At 54.5% G+C, this 18,499-nt stretch overlaps 2 protein-coding genes across 3 annotated transcripts in view; one reads left to right on the top strand and one right to left on the bottom strand.

Moving 5' to 3' along the window:
- Slc6a9 (solute carrier family 6 member 9) overlaps nt 1–14,080 on the top strand; it is a 33,766-nt gene extending 19,686 nt beyond the window's left edge. For both annotated transcript variants that reach the window (XM_048351125.1, XM_048351126.1), the window contains 12 exons: nt 1,563–1,719; nt 2,279–2,410; nt 2,891–3,149; nt 7,796–7,928; nt 8,107–8,241; nt 8,332–8,435; nt 8,923–9,160; nt 9,241–9,375; nt 9,492–9,591; nt 9,682–9,782; nt 12,567–12,737; nt 12,837–14,080. In XM_048351125.1, the coding sequence (XP_048207082.1) occupies nt 1,563–1,719; nt 2,279–2,410; nt 2,891–3,149; nt 7,796–7,928; nt 8,107–8,241; nt 8,332–8,435; nt 8,923–9,160; nt 9,241–9,375; nt 9,492–9,591; nt 9,682–9,782; nt 12,567–12,737; nt 12,837–13,031 (1,860 nt within the window). In that variant the 3' untranslated portion in view covers nt 13,032–14,080. The remainder of the gene's footprint in view (nt 1–1,562; nt 1,720–2,278; nt 2,411–2,890; nt 3,150–7,795; nt 7,929–8,106; nt 8,242–8,331; nt 8,436–8,922; nt 9,161–9,240; nt 9,376–9,491; nt 9,592–9,681; nt 9,783–12,566; nt 12,738–12,836) is intronic.
- A 291-nt stretch (nt 14,081–14,371) lies between these two features.
- Nucleotides 14,372–18,369, bottom strand: Ccdc24 (coiled-coil domain containing 24). Its single transcript, XM_048349892.1, has 8 exons — nt 18,244–18,369; nt 17,858–18,033; nt 17,604–17,720; nt 16,134–16,211; nt 15,402–15,456; nt 14,921–14,990; nt 14,734–14,812; nt 14,372–14,648 (listed from the first exon to the last, which is right to left on the bottom strand). The coding sequence occupies exons 1-8, from the start codon at nt 18,367–18,369 to the stop codon at nt 14,399–14,401; spliced, it is 951 nt and encodes a 316-aa protein (XP_048205849.1). The 3' UTR covers nt 14,372–14,398.
- Between the last annotated feature and the right edge of the window lie 130 nt (nt 18,370–18,499).

Genomic DNA, 18,499 nt, shown 5'->3' with positions numbered 1-18,499 from the left:
TTTCAAAGTGCTGGTCCTCCTTGCTTAGTATTGGCCAGAGCAACTGCTGTCCTTGGCGCTGTCTCTTTCAAGCTGAGGTTCAGCGTCACGCTGCTGTCTCTGAGAGGCCACATTGCTCCACCCCTGATCTGGTGTCCTTCAGACACTCCCATCCCTTCCTCTCACAGGGGCACAGCTCTTGCCTGGCCCTGAGTGTCCTTCAGAGATTCCTGTCCCTTCTTCTCATAGGGGCACAGCACGGGCCTGGCCCTGAAACACTCTGCATGTGTTTTTTGGCTGGTGCCTTTCAGGGTCCTTAGGTCTTCTTTTAATTTTGTTTTGTTTTGTTTTTTGCCAGTCCTGGGGCTTGAACTCAAGGCCTGGACACTGTCCTTGGCTTCTTTATGCTCAAAGCTAGCACTCTACCACTTGAGTGAGCCACAGCACTACTTCCAGCTTTTTCCGTTTATGTGGTGCTGAAGAATCGAGCCCAGGGCTTTGTGCATGCTAGGCAGGCACTCTGTCACTAAGCCAAATTCCTAGTCCCCTTATTTCTTCTTGAGACTCTTTGGCCCTTGGGCGCAGGGTGGCTTGAACCCTGTTTTGTGGAAGGGGGTTGGGGGGGGCATGGTCCAGAGAAGGGACGCATTCCCATTTGCTGAGGGATCTGCAGAGCTAGTTCCAACTCTGGGACTGCGGCTGCCTGTGGAGCTGTCCTCAGTGGGGCCCCAAGCACCCAGCCCAGCCTGACGGCTCCAGCAGGCAGGCCCAGCATTCGAATCCAGGGCACAGCCTCCCGCCAGCCTTCTCCACCTGGGAACTCCATATTCTTCAGGCAGCCTTCTTAATACATCCAGACTCTTCTCCTTTCCACCATTTTCTAGAACTGCTATTTCCCCTCGCAGAGTCTCCAGCCATATCCTTGGTCAGCGTCTCCAGAGCCCCTTCCCCAGCTGTGGGCAATATGCAGTCTCCCCTGGATCCTCCCACATGGAGCCTTGCAATGTCCTCCCTAGATCTGGCCCAGCTCAGCTGTTCCTCACTTTTCTCCTGACATTTCCCACCCTATACCCTAGGGAAGAAGCCTTCAGCTGGGGGAGGGGTCTTGCCAATGACTGCCCATGGGCAGCGTGCTCAGCCTGGCGATGCGGTAGGCGGCCGGGTGTGTGTGTGGGGGGGGTGCCTGTCTGGACACAGGCCCCTTTGTGCCCAGCCTGACTTGGCTGCTTGGCATGAGGTTCAGCTTCTCCCAGATCCGTACCCCAAGGGGAGAAGGAGGTTTGAGAGAGGTGGGAAGATCTCAGCTCTCCCCCCCTGTCGGTATCCCACCCCCAGGAGTGAGCAGCAACCCCTCAAGTTTGCTCATGGCACCTGGCACCGGCTGCTGGGGCTTGGTAAGGGAGGTGCTTCTGGGCATGCTCCCCTTCCTCTGCCAGGTCTGCCGGCAGCTCCTGCCAGCAAGGGGGAAAGCCCAGGAGCAGCAGGCTTGAAGGGTCCGAGGTGTCCCCAGGGGGAGAGGCTCAGAGGTCCAGGCACAGAGTCCAAATGCCTTGCTGATGGTAACTTCTCTCCTGTCCCTACAGAATGGTGCTGTGCCCGGCGAGGCCACCAAGAGAGACCAGAACCTCACACGGGGCAACTGGGGCAACCAGATCGAGTTTGTACTGACGAGCGTGGGCTATGCTGTGGGCCTGGGCAATGTCTGGCGCTTCCCATACCTCTGCTATCGCAACGGGGGAGGTACCCAGCGGGCACAGGGCAGGGACCACCCACTCGGGAAGAACCCACCCACCAGGGTCTGGGCTACTGTTTTCTCCTTGGTATAGACCCCACTTGAGAAAGGTTGGCCTTGGCCCTCATCTTTAATCCCTTCCTTAACCTAAGGACAAGACTGCCCTTCAACCCTGTTCCCTTGAGGCGAGAGAAGAAGAAATTACCTCAACTTCCTATGGTCTCTCTCTCTCTCTCTCTCTCTCTCTCTCTCTCTCTCTCTCTCTCTCTCTCTCTCTCTCCCTCTTATCCTGTGTTCCAGCAGCTACTCACATGTCTCAGAGGGGCCTCAGGGACTTGTTTGAGAAACTGATGGGCTAAACCATCAAATCCCTCCTGAGAGCCTCTGTCAAGTTCAAAGGCGGGTCAGGGGACTGTGCCTTAGACCTCAGCTCCTTCTCAGTGCCCCCCACGCCCCTACTCTAATCCTACCCATCACAGGGTTTTACTGTTAGGTTTGGAGCAAGAGGCCCAGGGTGGGATTTCCCAAGCCTACCCTGAGCCATACCTACCTTTCCCTGCCCATCAGGTGCCTTCATGTTCCCCTACTTCATCATGCTAATATTCTGTGGGATTCCCCTCTTCTTCATGGAGCTCTCCTTTGGCCAGTTTGCAAGCCAGGGCTGCCTGGGAGTCTGGAGGATCAGCCCCATGTTTAAAGGTGAGACCTGGGTGGGGCTCTCTCTCTCTCTGACACACACACACACACACAGACACACACACACACACACACACACACCCCTCTGGGAGTCTGGAGGATCAGCCCCGTGTTTAAAGGTGAGACCTGGGTGGGGCTCTCTCTCTTACACACACACACACACACACACACACACACCCCTCTAGAAGCCTTGTCCACTAACCCATCTGTATAAACACTGCCATCCCCTGTGGAGCCTTGGTCCTGACCAAGGCCATAGACACTTGCTGGAGTCCATGTTTATCTAGCCTCCGCCCTCCTCTCCTGCCAGTATATACACAAATTACTCCCCATGTCCCCCTTGTTAGGGCCTTGTTAGGCCCCTCTAATGGCCATCCATCAAAGTCTGCCCCTTGGGCCCTCAGGAGCTATTCACCTCACCTCCTTTCACTTAGATGTGTGAAGCTCCTCCCTCCATGGTGCTGATTGGTTCCCCTTCTCCAGGTGTAGGCTATGGCATGATGGTGGTCTCCACATACATTGGCATCTACTACAATGTGGTCATCTGCATCGCCTTCTACTACTTCTTCTCATCCATGACACACGTGCTGCCCTGGGCCTACTGCAATAACCCCTGGAATACGCCCGACTGTGCTGGCGTGCTGGATGCTTCCAATTTCACCAATGGCTCTCGGCCCAACAACCTCTCCCACATGCTCAACCACACCCTGCAGAGAACCAGCCCAAGTGAGGAGTACTGGAGGTGAGGCCCCCTATTGGAGCCAGGCCAGAACAGGGAACCTGGAGGCAGGCCTCAAGCTCTCCTTGTCCCTATTAGGCAGCGATGTGCAGACTAGATCAGGTTCCTTCTGACTTTCCAACCTCAGCTGAGGCAGAAGGGTTAAAAGTGGGAGGTAAAGAGGCTGACAACGCCGAGAGCTATGGAAGATGGCGCGTTGGGAAATCCTTACAAAGTAGTAGTGAGAGAGAGCTCCAGAAAGACTACAGAAAAGAATTGGGACAGAGGAGGATGGCATGCTGGTGAGAAGAGCATAAGCAAAGGCCCTAGGTCCCAGACAAGCAGAGGTTGGCCCTAAGGCTGTGGGCAGCCTCCTCTGATGAGCCTACCAGTAGGGGAGACTACCGGAGCCTGTGGAGACCCACTGTGTTCATAGGGAACTTACAAGAATTAGGCTTAGATGAAGTACTGCAGCCCAAAAGGAGCCCAGGAAGGCCCAGGGTTGTCAAGATCAAGACAGGCCATTCACAGGTGACAGAGACCAGAGTCTCTGGACCAGCTGACAGAAGCTGTTGCTGCAAGTGTTCTGGAACACCTTGTCCAAAGTGGTGGGCGAGGGCACTTCAGGACATCCTGGAGGGAATTTCTCATGTCCTGTTGGGGAGCCCCAGGGCAGAGCAGGTGGGTGAGCAGACCTGATTCATTCACTCCCCAAACATTCATGATGTGTGCTCCGCAGGCTCTGTGTGTCCATGGCAGCAGGTACGAAGGGCTCAGAGCCTCTGCCCTGAGGAGTTCACAGTCCAGTGGGAGACAGATAGCTAGTCATAACAGGGGCAGGCATTTTGGTGCAGTTCCATGTAGGGGTGTGGAAGCACCAAGGAAGTAGTAGTTATGGCTGCACAGGAAAAGGATGAGGATCAAGAGAGCAGAGACCAGGAGCTGTGCTTGTAGGGACAACGGAACCAGAGGTCAGACCCAGGGGCCGGCTGGCAGTACCTGTGCAGGCCTTTCCTACTGGACTGAGTTTGAGGCTCTCTCTGCCCTCAGGGAGAGCCACAGGGCTGATGCTCAGGCCCCTGGGATTCTGAAGTCCCAGTGGGCCCTCCAAGTCCATTCCCAAGGGCACAGCCTTGGAGCACTAGCTCCGTGGTGCCAGACTCTGCTGGCAGGGGATAGACTCTCACAGGTGGGTAAGACATGGCCACCACCCTCAGAATGCAATCTAGAGAACGGCACCCCTTGACAGGCCTGGTCGCTCAGTCACCCAACGAGCTGTTTCAGAGGCGAGGTGCCACAGTGAGTAAGACACAGTGGAAAGCATTAAGCACATCCTTTCCCGTTGCAGGGTATAGACAGGGCAGCTCCATCTAGCCTGAAGATGATAAGCCCTCCTGGACATTTCCAGAACCACAATGCCTCCTGCTTTCTCTTCTATGCCTTCTCTCCCACCTCCCCCAACCAGGTGCTCCATAGTGCCTGTTCCAGCAAAAACTCTTAGGGGAAATCTCTGGAGGTTTTATCTAGTAAAATCAGAGAGAATTTCAGAAATCTGATGGTGGGGGAGGGGGGGCAGTACTGGGTGACCAGCTGGGCTCCCAGGCCCAGGTTGTATCAGGTCTGCCTGAAACCAGCACGGTCCCTGGCCCCATAGCTTCATGGCAAAAATAGCTCCCTGCTGCCACCTCCAGGAAGGCCTGGGAAGTGGCCTGTCAGGATATTTGGCTGGTTTCCCTGGGGGAGGAGTTGTCCCGCCCCATATCCCGAAGCATCTACTCTTTTATCCCCAGGTTCAGATTGGGAGGCTGATATTCAGAGGTTAAGGGGCAGCGCAGCACTCACTGGCTGTCTTTTAGGGCTGCCGGAAGCAGGTCAACCCTGCTCCACCGTTGCCTGGGGTTCTAGGTCAGTGATGCCTGGCAGATGAATAGAGACATCCGAGTGGTTATAATAGCCCCACAAGAACTCTGCTAGGTAGCTTATACAGGTATAATTTCCACGTTACCATTTTATGGGGTTGGATGCTCAGATGGTCAAAACATCAGTTACAAGAGGCCCTGAATTTGATCCTATCACCACACACACACATACACACACACACACACACACACACACACACGCACGCACGCACGCACGCACACAAATGATACCTCTAAAATAAGGTAAGCCCAGATTTCTGGGCAGATTTCTGAGCTATATCTGCTTCTTGCCTACCCTCCCCACTTACATCTTCCTCTCCTTCATCATCCCCTTCCACCCCACCCTTACATTCTTTTTCTTTTCTTTTCTTTCCTTTTTTTGGCTTGTTTTGTTTTTTGCCAGTCCTGGGGCTTGAACTCAGGGCCTGAGCCCTGTCCTGGCTTCTTTTTGCTCAAGGCTAGCACTCTGCCACTTGAACCACAGCGCCACTTCTGGCCATTTTGTGTATATGTGGTGCTGGGGAATCGAACCCAGGGCTTCATGTATATGAGGCAAACACTCTTGCCACTAGGCCATATTCCCAGCCCCCACTTCTGGCTTTTTGTTGTTGTTGTTGTGAATTGTAGATTCAAGTTTCACAGACTATCCTACCTAAGCTGGCTTCATACTTGATCTTCAGATCTCAGCCTTCTGAGTAGCTAGGATTACATACAGGCCTGAGCCACCACCAGTTCTTGGCTTCCTCGTTGTTATAAAAGTGTCATGAGATGCTAGAGCATAAACACCAAGACCTACGGTGGATGTTCAGTGAGCATAGCCATAGCCACTGCTGGAAGAGTAAAGCCCTGGGCTGAAGGATTTCCCTCGTGGCCTTAACTATATGCAACAGAGGCTCCGAGTTCTAAAAGAAAAACAAGGCAGAATAATTCCATAGAAGTCACATATGAAGAGCCATTTTGTAAATATGTTGTGTTCCAAAAGTTCTTAACTGATCTCAAAAACACATGGCCTAAAACAACACACTTAAGTATGGTGCCATCTAAAATAAAGCTAGAGTTTATTCTTCGGTTCTCAGGCTAACCTTCTAAACTCTTTAATCCCTAGTATGGTAATGCTATACTCTTGCAGTACAAAGTAACATAAAAATGCTACCAGTTTAAAGATGGGCACTGGTGGGTCACAACTGTAATCCTAGCTACTCAAGAGGATAAGATCTGAGGATTGAGGTTCCAAGCTAGCCTGGGCAGGAAAGTCTGGGAGGCTCTCTTATCTCCAGTTAGTCAGTAAAAGCCAGAAGCACAGGTATGGCACAAATGGTAGAACAACAGTCTTGAGCAAAAAAGCCAAGTAAGAGCATGAGGCTGAGTTCAAGTGCCAGTACTGGCACACACGGACAAATACAGACAAAACTACCACATATATAGACAGTTTTGAAAATCCCTCAAACAGTAACGGTTTCTTCACTTGAGTGCTGCTGAGGAAAGCACCTGTTGGGAGAAGCAGTAGAAGGACCAAGTTTCCCAGCACTGACATGTCCATTATTGGAGCGCCCAGACAGAAAGGACCTGGGGGCTTGGGTAGTCTAGAGCCCTGGCCCAGTTGCCCTTGGCTGCAAGGGACCTCACCTGTTTACCTCAACAGACCAACACATACTTTTGTGCTGTGAAGGAAGAGACAGAAAAGCACTGTTGAAGGGGACCAGGAGCCTCTGCTGTTCCTCTTCCTGTTGTCCTATTGGTTCCTGGGCCTGAGAGCCTGGGAAGGGTCTTGACAGTGCTGGGGGCTGATGCTGGCAGTCTAGGGAGTTGGGCCAAGGGAGAGGAGGGAGGAAAGGAGGGGAGAGAGCGTGCCCTCTGCAGGCCATATTGTGAAGGACAACCTGGGTGGAAGATGGGAGACAGCCAAAGAAAGGATCCTGCATGTTGGTAGGCAGGCCTGCCAAGCAAAGTGTGTGCCTCCTATGTACTGTTCTTCTGACGTGGCCTGGCCTCCCTGGCCTCTTTGCCCATCTCCTCTCAACTCCTTACCACTGAAGCTGCAGCCTGGCCTAGTTGTGGAAGCCTTTACCCTGTCTCTCCCCACAGGAGTGCCACATCACTGCCTACAGCACCATATCCCATCTTTGCCCCATTCTTTCCTTCTAGAACAGTCCTGCTTGCTTTCCTTCCCCTTCTTCCCTGAGGAGGAACTTGCTTCCTGCAAGTCTGGATGCCCAGTAGCCTGGAGTGCCTGGCTGATTGAAAGAGCACAGCTGGGCAAATAGGGAGGAGTTCAGGCACCTAGCACCTGGCTGCCTCCCTTGCTTGGTGGGGGAGATGGAGAAAACTAGGATGAAATACTTACAGAAGGCTTCCTGGAGAAAGTAGCTCTGACAGGATGAAAGAGGGATTCCCAAAAGGCAAAATGCATACATAGCCAAAGGGCAAGTGCCTAGGGGTAGGTCCAAGCAAAGATTCAGAGATGTCCATGCCCCCTGGGGAGGCCCCAGCCTCTGATGACTCCTTGAGGCCCAGGACACAGAGTCCTTGAGGGTCTCGAGAGGCTGCAGGGCAGTGGACTTGTGTCAACTTGTCAGGAGCTGTGGTTGGCTTTCAGGGCTAGGCTGATTGGGACCGGGGTCCTGAATGTGGTGGCTCCCATCTCACACACGCAGGCTGCTGTGAGAGAAGGGGGAGCAGCCAGCAGGCCCATGGGGTTCGGGAATCGCAGCGTGGAGGCTGGCCATACAATGACAGCCTCCCCTTCCCTAGGCTCTACGTGTTGAAGCTGTCAGAAGACATCGGGGACTTTGGGGAGGTGCGGCTGCCCCTCCTGGGCTGCCTCGGTGTCTCCTGGGTAGTCGTCTTCCTCTGCCTCATCAGAGGGGTCAAGTCTTCAGGGAAAGCAAGTACCCTCCCCAACAGGGTCTGCCCTTCTGGGGGGTACGGGTGGGCCTTGGGGAGGGGTGGGCCATGGGAGGAAAAGAAAGGCTAGAGCCCAGTGACGGTGGGAACTGTTAGAGAGGTAGTAGCAGGGTAGGAAAGTGGGGGGCAGAGGCATCCATGGAGCCCCCACCCTCCAGGTGGTGTACTTCACAGCCACCTTCCCCTACGTGGTGCTCACCATCCTGTTCGTCCGTGGAGTGACCCTGGAAGGAGCCTTCACGGGCATCATGTATTACCTGACTCCACAGTGGGACAAGATCCTGGAAGCCAAGGTAGGATATGAACAGGGGGGCCCAGAGGGGCCGGAGCAGGGCCAGGGCGGGTGCCTCTGACCACACCACCTCACTAAGCGCCCTCCGCAGGTGTGGGGCGATGCCGCCTCCCAGATCTTCTACTCACTGGGCTGTGCCTGGGGCGGCCTCATCACTATGGCTTCCTATAACAAGTTCCACAACAACTGCTACCGGTAAGAGACCCCAGCCCCTCTGAAGGCTGCCCCGTCCCCTGATCTCTCAACAGCCTGATTGCCCAGACGGCCAGGCTCTGCCTTCCGGGGCCCTGGCCTCCCACTTACAAGCCTCCGAGTCTTAACAATATTGTATCTGGATGGAGTCACCAGAACAGGGAGAAAAACAGGCAAAGACAAAAGAGATGAGACAGATGTCAGAAGTCTGTGAGGGCTCAGGGGCCTACGACTCACTTTACAAGGTCTAAGAAGAGGAGGAGGGGGATCCTTTGTTTCTAAAACTTCCCACATCTTCATGTCTTCTCTCTTGGCTCACATCAAGAAGTGGAGAGCAAGCTGACACTCCATGGACTTGGATCCAAGCTCGCTCTTTTTTTTCCCCCTTCCTTCTGGCAAACTCCCATCTTTTCCCTCAGCCCAGTAAAGGGATTTGTCAAGCATAGATCTGTTCCTCCCCCTGAACTCTGTCCGTTTTCCCCTCTCTCAGGGACAGTGTCATCATCAGCATCACCAACTGTGCCACCAGCGTCTATGCAGGCTTTGTCATCTTCTCCATCCTCGGCTTCATGGCCAATCACCTGGGTGTGGATGTGTCCCGCGTGGCAGACCACGGCCCTGGTTTGGCCTTTGTGGCTTACCCGGAGGCCCTCACACTGCTGCCCATCTCTCCACTGTGGTCCCTGCTTTTCTTCTTCATGCTCATCTTGCTGGGGCTGGGCACTCAGGTACCGGGTGAGCTGGGGGCTTAGGGAGGCGGGAGCAGGGCTAGAGGTCAGGCCTCCACCCTGATTGCTGTGTCCTGCAGTTCTGCCTCTTGGAGACACTAGTCACTGCCATCGTGGATGAGGTGGGGAATGAGTGGATCCTGCAGAAGAAGACCTATGTGACATTGGGTGTGGCTGTGGCTGGCTTCCTGTTGGGCATCCCCCTGACCAGCCAGGTAAGAAATGCATGGAGTTGGGGAAAGGATGGGCTGCACTTGCCAGGGTACTTGGGAAATAGGGAGGGGAGCTGGGGCCGTGGGCACTCCTGGCTCAGTTGCCCACTGGCCCACAGGCAGGCATCTACTGGCTGTTGCTGATGGACAACTATGCAGCCAGCTTCTCCCTGGTTGTCATCTCCTGCATCATGTGTGTGTCCATCATGTACATTTATGGTAAGTGCCCGCCCTTCCATGGCCCTGCCTGTCCATCCCTGGCCAGCCCACCCTGTCCTGCTGGCTCTGCTGACCCCCACACCTCTCTAGGGCACCGGAACTACTTCCAAGACATCCAGATGATGCTGGGCTTCCCTCCACCTTTCTTCTTCCAGATCTGCTGGCGCTTTGTCTCTCCAGCCATCATCTTTGTAAGTGCCTTGGGGCCCTCCCTGTCCCCCCCCCCCCCCCAGCCCTTGGCCAAGTGTCTGCTTAGGAACCAGCAGAAAGGGAGGAGCCAGGAGCCCATTCACCTTGCCCAAGCTCTCCACCCACAATTTGGCTTCTGGTGTCTGAGGGAAAGGTTGGTCAGACAGGTGTGAGTTGCCAGGCCTGGCCATGGCTTAGGAGAGAGACGTTGAGCCTCATATTTGACTGAAGGTGATGCCCAGGCTTGCAGGGGACAGTGGCTGCAGCAACTCCAGTGGGCTGCTCTCCTTCCTGGTGGTCTGCCTGGCTTCCTCTGAGGGGCCTCAGGTGGCTTTGATATTGATGTCACTGCTCTCACTCAAAGAAGATCAGGAATGGTGGATGTTCCAGAAGCCACCAAATGTGTTGCTCCTTTATAGGAGTCAAGAGGCAGCTTTGCTGGGAAGGCAGCTTTCCAATCTCTAGGGAACTGTGTTGGCTTGGAGGTGCTGTCCCTGATTCCACAAACGCTAAATAGAGAGCAGAACTGGTATCTGCTCCCCCCCCCATTACAATAGGCACTTCCTGAGCTATGTTCCCATACCACCACCCTCCAGGGGACTGGGCCATGCCCAGTACTGATGAGGAAACCAAGACATAGCGATGCTAAGTAATGCCAAAGTTACACAGCCCACAGGAGACAGCTAGTAAAGGTCCTGGTGTGGAGCAGGTAGCTCTGTTTGAAGCCAGCCTGATGGGTGTGATTCTATAAATCATCCCAGAGGAAGGAAGAATGGCTTGTGGGTCTGAAAAGCAGATCAGAACTGGGAACATGGCCTAGTGGTAAAGCGCTCGCCTTGTGTACATGAAGCCCTGGGTTTGATTCCTCAGCACCACATATATAGAAAAAGCCAGAAGTGGTGCTGTGGCTCAAGAGGTAGCAAAAAGAAGCCAGGGACAGTGCTCAGGCCCTGAGTTCAAGCCAAGCCACAGGACTGGCAAAAAGAGAGAGAGAGAGAGAGAGAGAGAGAGAGAGAGAGAAGAAAGGAAGAAGGAAGGAAGGAAGGAAGGAAGGAAGGAAGGAAGGAAGGAAGGAAGGAAGGAAGGAAGGAAGGAAGGAAAAAAAACCAGATCATTGGGGTCAGAGGCTGGGGACAGGAGTTGATAGTATAATAGTACACAGTCAGAGGAGTCACCTAGCAGCAAATCAGCGTCCAGTCAGTCTTGTCCTGCTCAGCTTCTCAGTGCTACAGGGAACTCTGCACAGAGCTTCCACTCTGGCTCATATTTCTAATAAAAAGGCCCCTGGAGGGCTGAGGCCTCTACCACATGGTGTGGGATGCTTCCCCAGGCTGGCACACACACACAGCTCTGGCCACTGGCCCAGCTTTGAAACAGGAGCAGCAGACGTCTCCCGTCAGGAGTTGGAGGCCAGTGAAGGCAGACAGCACTAACCCGGCCTCTCAGCACTCAGGGTGGACTGCTGCCCTGGGGAAGACCTGGGGGCACCTACCAAGGGTGGAGGAGGGGGGAGATAGACACAGAGTCCCAGGGGCTGGGAAGGTGGCTTAGTGGTAGTGATTGCCTAGCATACATAAAGCCCTGGGGTTAATTCCTCAGCACCACATACACGGAAAAGGCCAGAAGTGGCACTGTGGCTCAAGCAGTAGAGTGCAAGCCTTGAACAAAAAGCAGCTCAAGGACAGCGCCCCAGCCCTTGAGTTCAAGTCCCAGGACTGGGGGAAAAACCAACCAAACAGAGCCTATGAGCACAGCCTCAGCCTGGGTTGTGTCTTCTTGAAAGAAACAAAGTGAACAGTGCATCTCTTGGCCCAGAAAGCCAGGCCTGGAGGTCTTTTGAGGGGAGGACTCTAGGCTCTGTGGACACACCTGGGCTGTCATACTCTTGGTATGCCATCATCAGGTGACCATGCTATTCAGGGTACCCCTTGTGTGAATCAGGGAAGGCCAAGGGACCGAGTTCTTTCCAGATGGAAGCATAAGCCCCCTAACCAAGTCCTACTTCCTTCAGCTTCTCTTGCTGCAGACTCGGCCTTTACTTTCCTTCCCAAGAGGCTCCCTAGTGTGTCCACAGTCTGACACTTTTAGCCTTTGGGCCCTCCCTAGGGCCCATGTCACTTCTTCACCACCCAGACAGGGCTTCACCCTCAGTGCTCCCCACTCCCGGAATCATGGCATAAATGTTTAAATCAGCCAATGGGACAATGCCAGACACTGTGTAAGGCACAGGAGACTCAGGGAAGGTGCAATCCCAGGAGCTCCCAAGTCTACTGGAAATAGGAAAGTGGATGGGAACTACCACCCAGGGGTCTTCAGAAGGGCATAGGGAATCCAGAAAGGCTTCCTGAAAGTTGTGTCTCGGGGTCTGGTAGGGGAAGGTGCAGAAGCTGCCTCCCCAGAAGGATTGGAGAGAAGCTGGAAAGTTCTGAGAGTAATGGAAACCTCAGGCAGGGATGATATGGCCAGAAAGGTAACTGCGGTCCTATGGCAAGGCAAAGTCCCAAAGACCAGGAATTTGGCCTTACCTCAATGGGCAGAAAGGAGCCACTTCAGCTCCTGGAGTGAACCTGACTCCCAAAGGGAGCAGCAACTTCTTGTTCTTTGGCTAGTTTAGGACGCTGGGAAGCTCCAGCTTTTCCCTTCTGTAGTGTCTACCATGCATGCCTGGAGCCCTTGGTTCTGCTTGCTTCCTTCCCTGTTTGGCCCCAAGTACTCACTTGGAAATGGAGGGGGCTTAGGAGGGGTTCTAGGCCCACCTCACGCCAACTCTATCTCCACCCCTCCAGTTCATTCTCATCTTCACGGTGATCCAGTACCGGCCAATCACCTATAACCGCTACCAGTACCCAGGCTGGGCCGTGGCCATCGGCTTCCTCATGGCCCTGTCCTCTGTCATCTGCATCCCACTCTACGCCCTGTTCCAGCTCTGTCGCACCGATGGGGACACTCTCCTCCAGGTGAGGGTGGTGTAGACGGGGCGATGAGGTAAAAGGGGGGGGGGGTGGATGAAGGGCTCCCTTCTGACTGGCCCTGCCCACCCTATCTCCTACCTACAGCGTTTGAAAAATGCCACAAAGCCAAGCAGAGACTGGGGCCCTGCCCTCCTGGAGCATCGGACTGGGCGCTATGCCCCCACCATAGCCCCCTCTCCTGAAGATGGGTTCGAGGTCCAGCCACTGCACCCGGACAAGGCCCAGATCCCCATGGTGGGCAGTAATGGCTCCAGCCGCCTTCAGGACTCCCGGATATGAGCACACAGCTGCCCGGGGAATGGCCCCACCCCACCTCTGCTCCCACCAGAGAGACTGGGGAGGCAGAGACAGGCGGCACCGCCTGCCCCTCCCCGCCATCCCCTGGCCAGGACGATGGCTGTCTCCTTGGCCACCACTGCTAGCGCAGTCATTTGTGCTCATGTCCCCAGTGTTTACACGTCCTTTGGATGCCAAGATGGCCGCTGGGGTTGGGGAGGAAACAGGAGGGTGGCTGGAGGGCCCAAAGCACTTTGGAGGGGTCTTGGACCAGGTTCCCAAAGGCCTGTCAGGCTTTCCATGGCCTCTGAGCCCCTCACTCTCTGCCCTGAGCTGAGGTTCTGGGGTTGGCCTCCAGCCTCATGACTAGTGTTCCTGCCCTCAGAGCAGACGCGCCCTCTGCCCAGGCAAATTTGGATCTTTCTCCTCGGGGCAGGGTGAGGGGCTGGGGGCTGCACAGTGTTACTTGTTCAGACTGTACCACCTAGCCCTGTTTTATCTGTGTCATTATTTTTTTTGTAAAAGTTGTATTATCTGTGGTTGCCACCCCCTGCCCCCGCCTCAGGTCCGATTTGTCTTCCAGGCCTGCTTGCACCTCACTCGGCTACTCCTGGGTCTCCGCCCCCTTCTAGCCCTGGCTGTCAGGCCCAGCCAATAGAGGCTGTGACCCAGCAACCCTCCCAAAGCATTTATTTCTGAAGGGCAGGGATGGGGGCTGCTCACCAGGGGCTTTGAGCCCACAACCCTGGGAGCAGGGGACCCTGCACAACTTCCTCTCCCCCCACCTCCAACTAGGCTAAAGGCCGAGTCTACCAGATCTGCTGCCCTTGTTCACGTGCCAAATGGACCCAGCCCTCGTGCCCATCTCCTCCTTCTCCAGAGCCCTGCAGTGTTCGTTTTTCCGTCCCCTGTGCCCTCTGTGCAGTGACAGCCCCTGGCCGAGCCGCCTCTAATCCTCTGTAGCAATAACGGTGGGCTGCCCACCCCTGCCCATTCGTGCACCACTAGGATTTTAAAGTCCATAGATTTTAATGAAATTTCTATTCCTGTCACTGAGCTGCTGCTGTGCTTTGTCTGGGTCCCCTAGGGGACAGGAGTCTGGCTGGGATAGGACCTCTGTCGTCCCTTTGTGGAGCCCTGGGAGGAGAGAGGCCAGAGGCTTTGATGGTTAGGACAGATAGGCAGCTACTCAGCCCTAGATACCTAGGGCCTGGGAAGGGATGGGGCAGGGACCAGATGATGAACAGCCTTGGGGTGCTGGCAGAGCTCATCCAAGACGAGCCCAGATGCTGGCAGGGCCATAGCAGCCAGAGGTAGCCGCAGCGAGTAGGGGTGAATTCCATCAGAAGCCTGCTTCTGTGGCCAGTCCTTCAGGTGGGAGCCTGGCGGGGAGCCTGGGGTGCGGCACTGGACACAGTTGTGGAAGTCGGCCCCTTCCTGGGGCTGCACCGAAGCTGCCGGCCCCAGCGGCACACGGCAGCCTGGCCTGCGTGTTGGGAACGGCGCTCCAAAGGAGGTGCAGGCTGATAGCCATGGAGAGTTCCAGACCAGACTCTGGCAGCCCCAGGGCGACAAAAAACGTGTTTGAGGTCCTGAGTACTGGACTCTGATGGCTGCTGCCTGGATGGGAAAGAAGGGCTGTGAGGGGAGGTCATGGCCTGACCCTACAGCCTACCCTGCCCGCCTCCTCTGCTCTTTGATATACCAGTGCTTTGCAGAGAGGCAGGGGGGCCTGAAAGAGGCCTGCAGCTCTTGTTCCATGGCCTTCTTCTGTTCCTTCAGTTCTGAGGGAGGGCACAGATAAGACGGGGCCCAGCTCTCCTAGGGGCTGTACAATGTAGGGATGGGGACGGGAGGTGGGGTGCTCTGGGGGCCTGTTAAAGGGGTCTCACCTGCCAGAGTGGGCTCTGGGGTTGTCTTGGAGGGTTGGCGAGCCCGTGTATGCTCCGCTTCCAGGCAGCACTGCGGGGAAAGCTGCTCAATGGCCCTGCCTGCAGGCAGGGGCCAAGATCCCCTAGAGCTAGGCCCGGAAATCAACTTAGCCAACCACCATGAGGGCATGCCCAGAGTGGACACCAGCCTTGCTGAAGGTGTTGGTAAGATGGTGGTTGGAGTTGTACACAGACTTAAGGGAAAGAAGCAAGAAACCTGGGCTGTCTAGTAGTTTAAACCGACAACTGTTGACCTTGGACCTGGGGACTCCGCCGGAATCCTGAGCCAGGATATCACATACAAGTGTGCACACATGAGAAACAGATGCAAGACTCAACCACATTGACGTGCACTTACATGTGCACACACATGTGTGCCTAGAGAAGCATGTGAGTCTCCACCAAGCAGTGAATCTCGAGGAAAACCCAGAGCTATGCTCACCTGCAGAGTAGAGATCTCTCTTTCCAAGCTGCGACAGTCCTCTTCCAAGAGGACCCTGGAACACAAGGGAGCATGCCCAACAGAAGCAGCGGGGCAGGGTAGAGTCAAAGGAGCCCTTCACAGAGCTCTGTCTGCCCTTCAGGAGCCCCAGGAGCTCCTCCTGACTCCTGAGCACACACTGCCCTCTGCCACCTAGGTCAGACCCCTGGCAGTCCCTTACTAGGGCAGGATGTTTTGACCTGTTCCATCCACTGCTCCCATGCCAGCAGGCATCATCTTCTCCTTTGGGCCTGTGACTTCCTCCCCTAGACCATAGTCCTTTCCCTGCTTAGCACCCTCCATGGCTCCTCTTGTGTCAGAATGAAAATCCCAGGACCTTGCTGGGCACCGGTAGCTCACACCTGTAATCCTACTCAGGAGCTACTCAGGAGGCTGAGATCTGAGGACTGTAGTTCAAAGCCAGCCTGGGCAGAAACTCCACGAGACTCTTACTTCCAATTAACCACCAGAAAACCGGAAGTGCAGCTGTGGCTCAAAGTGGTAGAGCGCTAGCCTTGAACAAAAGAGCTCTGGGACAGCACCCAGGCCCTGAGTTCAAGCCCTATAAGCAAAAAGGAAAAAAGAAAAGAAAAATCCCAGGACACTGGCACTTCCTGGCTACTTCCTGACAGTAGCCCCACTATCTCTGTCATGTCTGCCACCTATACACATTCAGATGTCTCTGCTCCTCACCTCAAGTGTCCAGCAACCTGGTCAATGCTGGACACATTCAGCTGGTCCTTGATGACACTGAGGTTCCTTTGACTGCTGCTGACAGATGAAAGTCACCATCACCTTTCCCCATATTACACACAAATGCCAAAGCTAGGCTAATTTTGTGTCTATTCTCACAAAGTCATACTGGGTAACAGTAGGAGTTGTAGAACCTGGGCTTTTTTGCACGTGGATTCTCATTCTTCCTTGTGTGACTTCTGGCATATTACCTATTCTTTCTGAGCCTTGCTTTCCTCATCTGTAAAATGGGGATGTTGCTCACCTTACCGAGCTGTGTGAGATTTCATGTAAGAAACGGCTGCCATCCACTGCTCCCAAAGGGGTCCCAATCCTTGATCACATTCAACTCTCAGCTAGAAACACCCTGTGTTCCTTCTCAGTGCCTCCTGCCTAGCTCACACTCCTGTTTCCTAGTTCTGAGAACAACTCCCCCCTGCCTCCTGTCCTCTCTTCCAGAAAAGCTCTTCTATCTGCCACATTCTCCCAGATACAGATCAGTCGCTCTCCAGCAAGCCTTGTCTGCCTTCAGGCTGAGCATGTGTCTTGTCTTTTGTTGTTGTTGTCGGTTGTGGGACTTGAACTCTGGGCACTGGCCCTGAGCTCTTCAGCTCAAGGCAAGCGCTCTACCACTTGATCCACAGCGCCACTTCCTGAGCAGGTGTCTTTACTCAAGACTTCTGTGGAGCAAGGTGTGCTGGTAGCTCATGCCTGTGAGATCTGAGGATTATGGTTCAAAGCCAGCTCAGGCAGGAAAGTCTTTGAAGACTCATCTCCAATTAACCACCAGAAAACCGTACATTGTGCATTGTGCATTGGGGCTCAAAGTGGTAGAGCACTAGCCTTGAGCAAAAAAGTTCAATAAGGTGGCTTAACTGCAATCAAAGAGTCTCTGCAACATTAGAAGTTAAATCTCATACCTGTGTATAAATAATATGTTTTGTATCAACAATGTGGCTTAAGGTCTTGAATGCCACAATATATGACTGAAGTTGGAGAAAATGTTTCTTTTTCCAACCTTTGCAGAGTCTGATTCTTAAATACCTATAATAGCCAAGATATATACAAGGCTATGTATTATAACCATTATGGTGTATATATTTCGCAAAGACTGTAGTTTCTATACCTTGAGAGGAAAATATTTTCATAACTTGATTTTGTTTTATAAGTAGTAATAAAGCAAAAAAATATGCTAAAAAAAAAAAGTTCAGGGACAGTGCCCAGGCCCCAAGTTCAAACCCCACAACAACAAAAGGGGGGAAAAAAAAAAAGACATGCCCCTCATGTACAGACCCCAATCACAAGCAGCTATCAACATGCCCCACCCCAGATTGGCAGCTACCCCATAGAGTTAGGGCCCCACCACCACCATTTTTGCTAGGGCCTTCTGGCAAGCACAGGCAGAGCCTTCTTCCTCTGACATCACTTTACCTGGGCTCAAGCGCTCTCCCGTGGAATAGCTCCTGTTCTGGAAGGTCACAGGTGGGCTTCTCCAAGGCAAAGCGAAGGACTTTGGGGTTATATTGGGCCCAGGCCTGGGCCTGGTCCCTACAAAAGGTACACATGAAGGGAGCCAAGAGCTCCTGTCAGGAAACCATAGGAAAGGTCACCCTGGCTCTTGTCAGGGGTGGGGCTAGCCCATGTGATGTCCAAGGGATGGGTCCAAGCCTGACTTTCATTCCCACCTGCCCTCGCAGATAGCCTTGTGGCGGAGACTTTGGAGCAGCTGTCGGAGTTCCTGGCGTACAAGGTCCCTCAGGAGAGGCGGTGGTGCCAGAAGGGTGGAAGGGTCAGAGATGGGTTGGGAGCCTGGGGCTTGGGAGGATCGGGCCTCTCTGAGCAGTGCCTGTAACATCGCCACCTGCAAGGAGAGCTGGAACACCTTGCGACTGGGCAGGGAGGGGATGAGAGGGAGGGGTGGGGCAGAGTCAAACCAGAGAGGGCAGAGTAGACCACGGGACCCTACGAGATCTTGAAGGTCACCGGGCAGGGCCAGGGACTCTAGGGAGGCGGGGTAATCACCCAAATCATGGGGCCGGCCTGGGGCGTGGCCCACCTCCCCACTCCCCACCTCCGCTCGCAGCTCCAGGTTCAGGTCCACCACCGCCTCCCCCAAAATCCTCTTCACTTCGGGTCGCTCCGGGAGCGGAATGTGCTCCTCCACCAGCTCCCACAGCGACGGGGAGTCCCAGGGCATGGCCCGCTCGTGCCGCTGTGCCCCGCTCAGACCTAGGGGTCGGCGGGCCACAGACCACCGGTCGCCAGGGCTAGAGTCACGCCCTCCAGCCACGCCCCCTTGGACATCACAGGTCCCGCCTTGTTCCGTC

This window comes from Perognathus longimembris, chromosome 7 (assembly GCF_023159225.1).
Source record: "Perognathus longimembris pacificus isolate PPM17 chromosome 7, ASM2315922v1, whole genome shotgun sequence".
Lineage (NCBI taxonomy): Eukaryota > Metazoa > Chordata > Mammalia > Rodentia > Heteromyidae > Perognathus > Perognathus longimembris.
The sequence above is the reverse complement of the archived record's forward strand: the minus strand, read 5'-3'. Positions and strand labels throughout refer to the sequence as shown.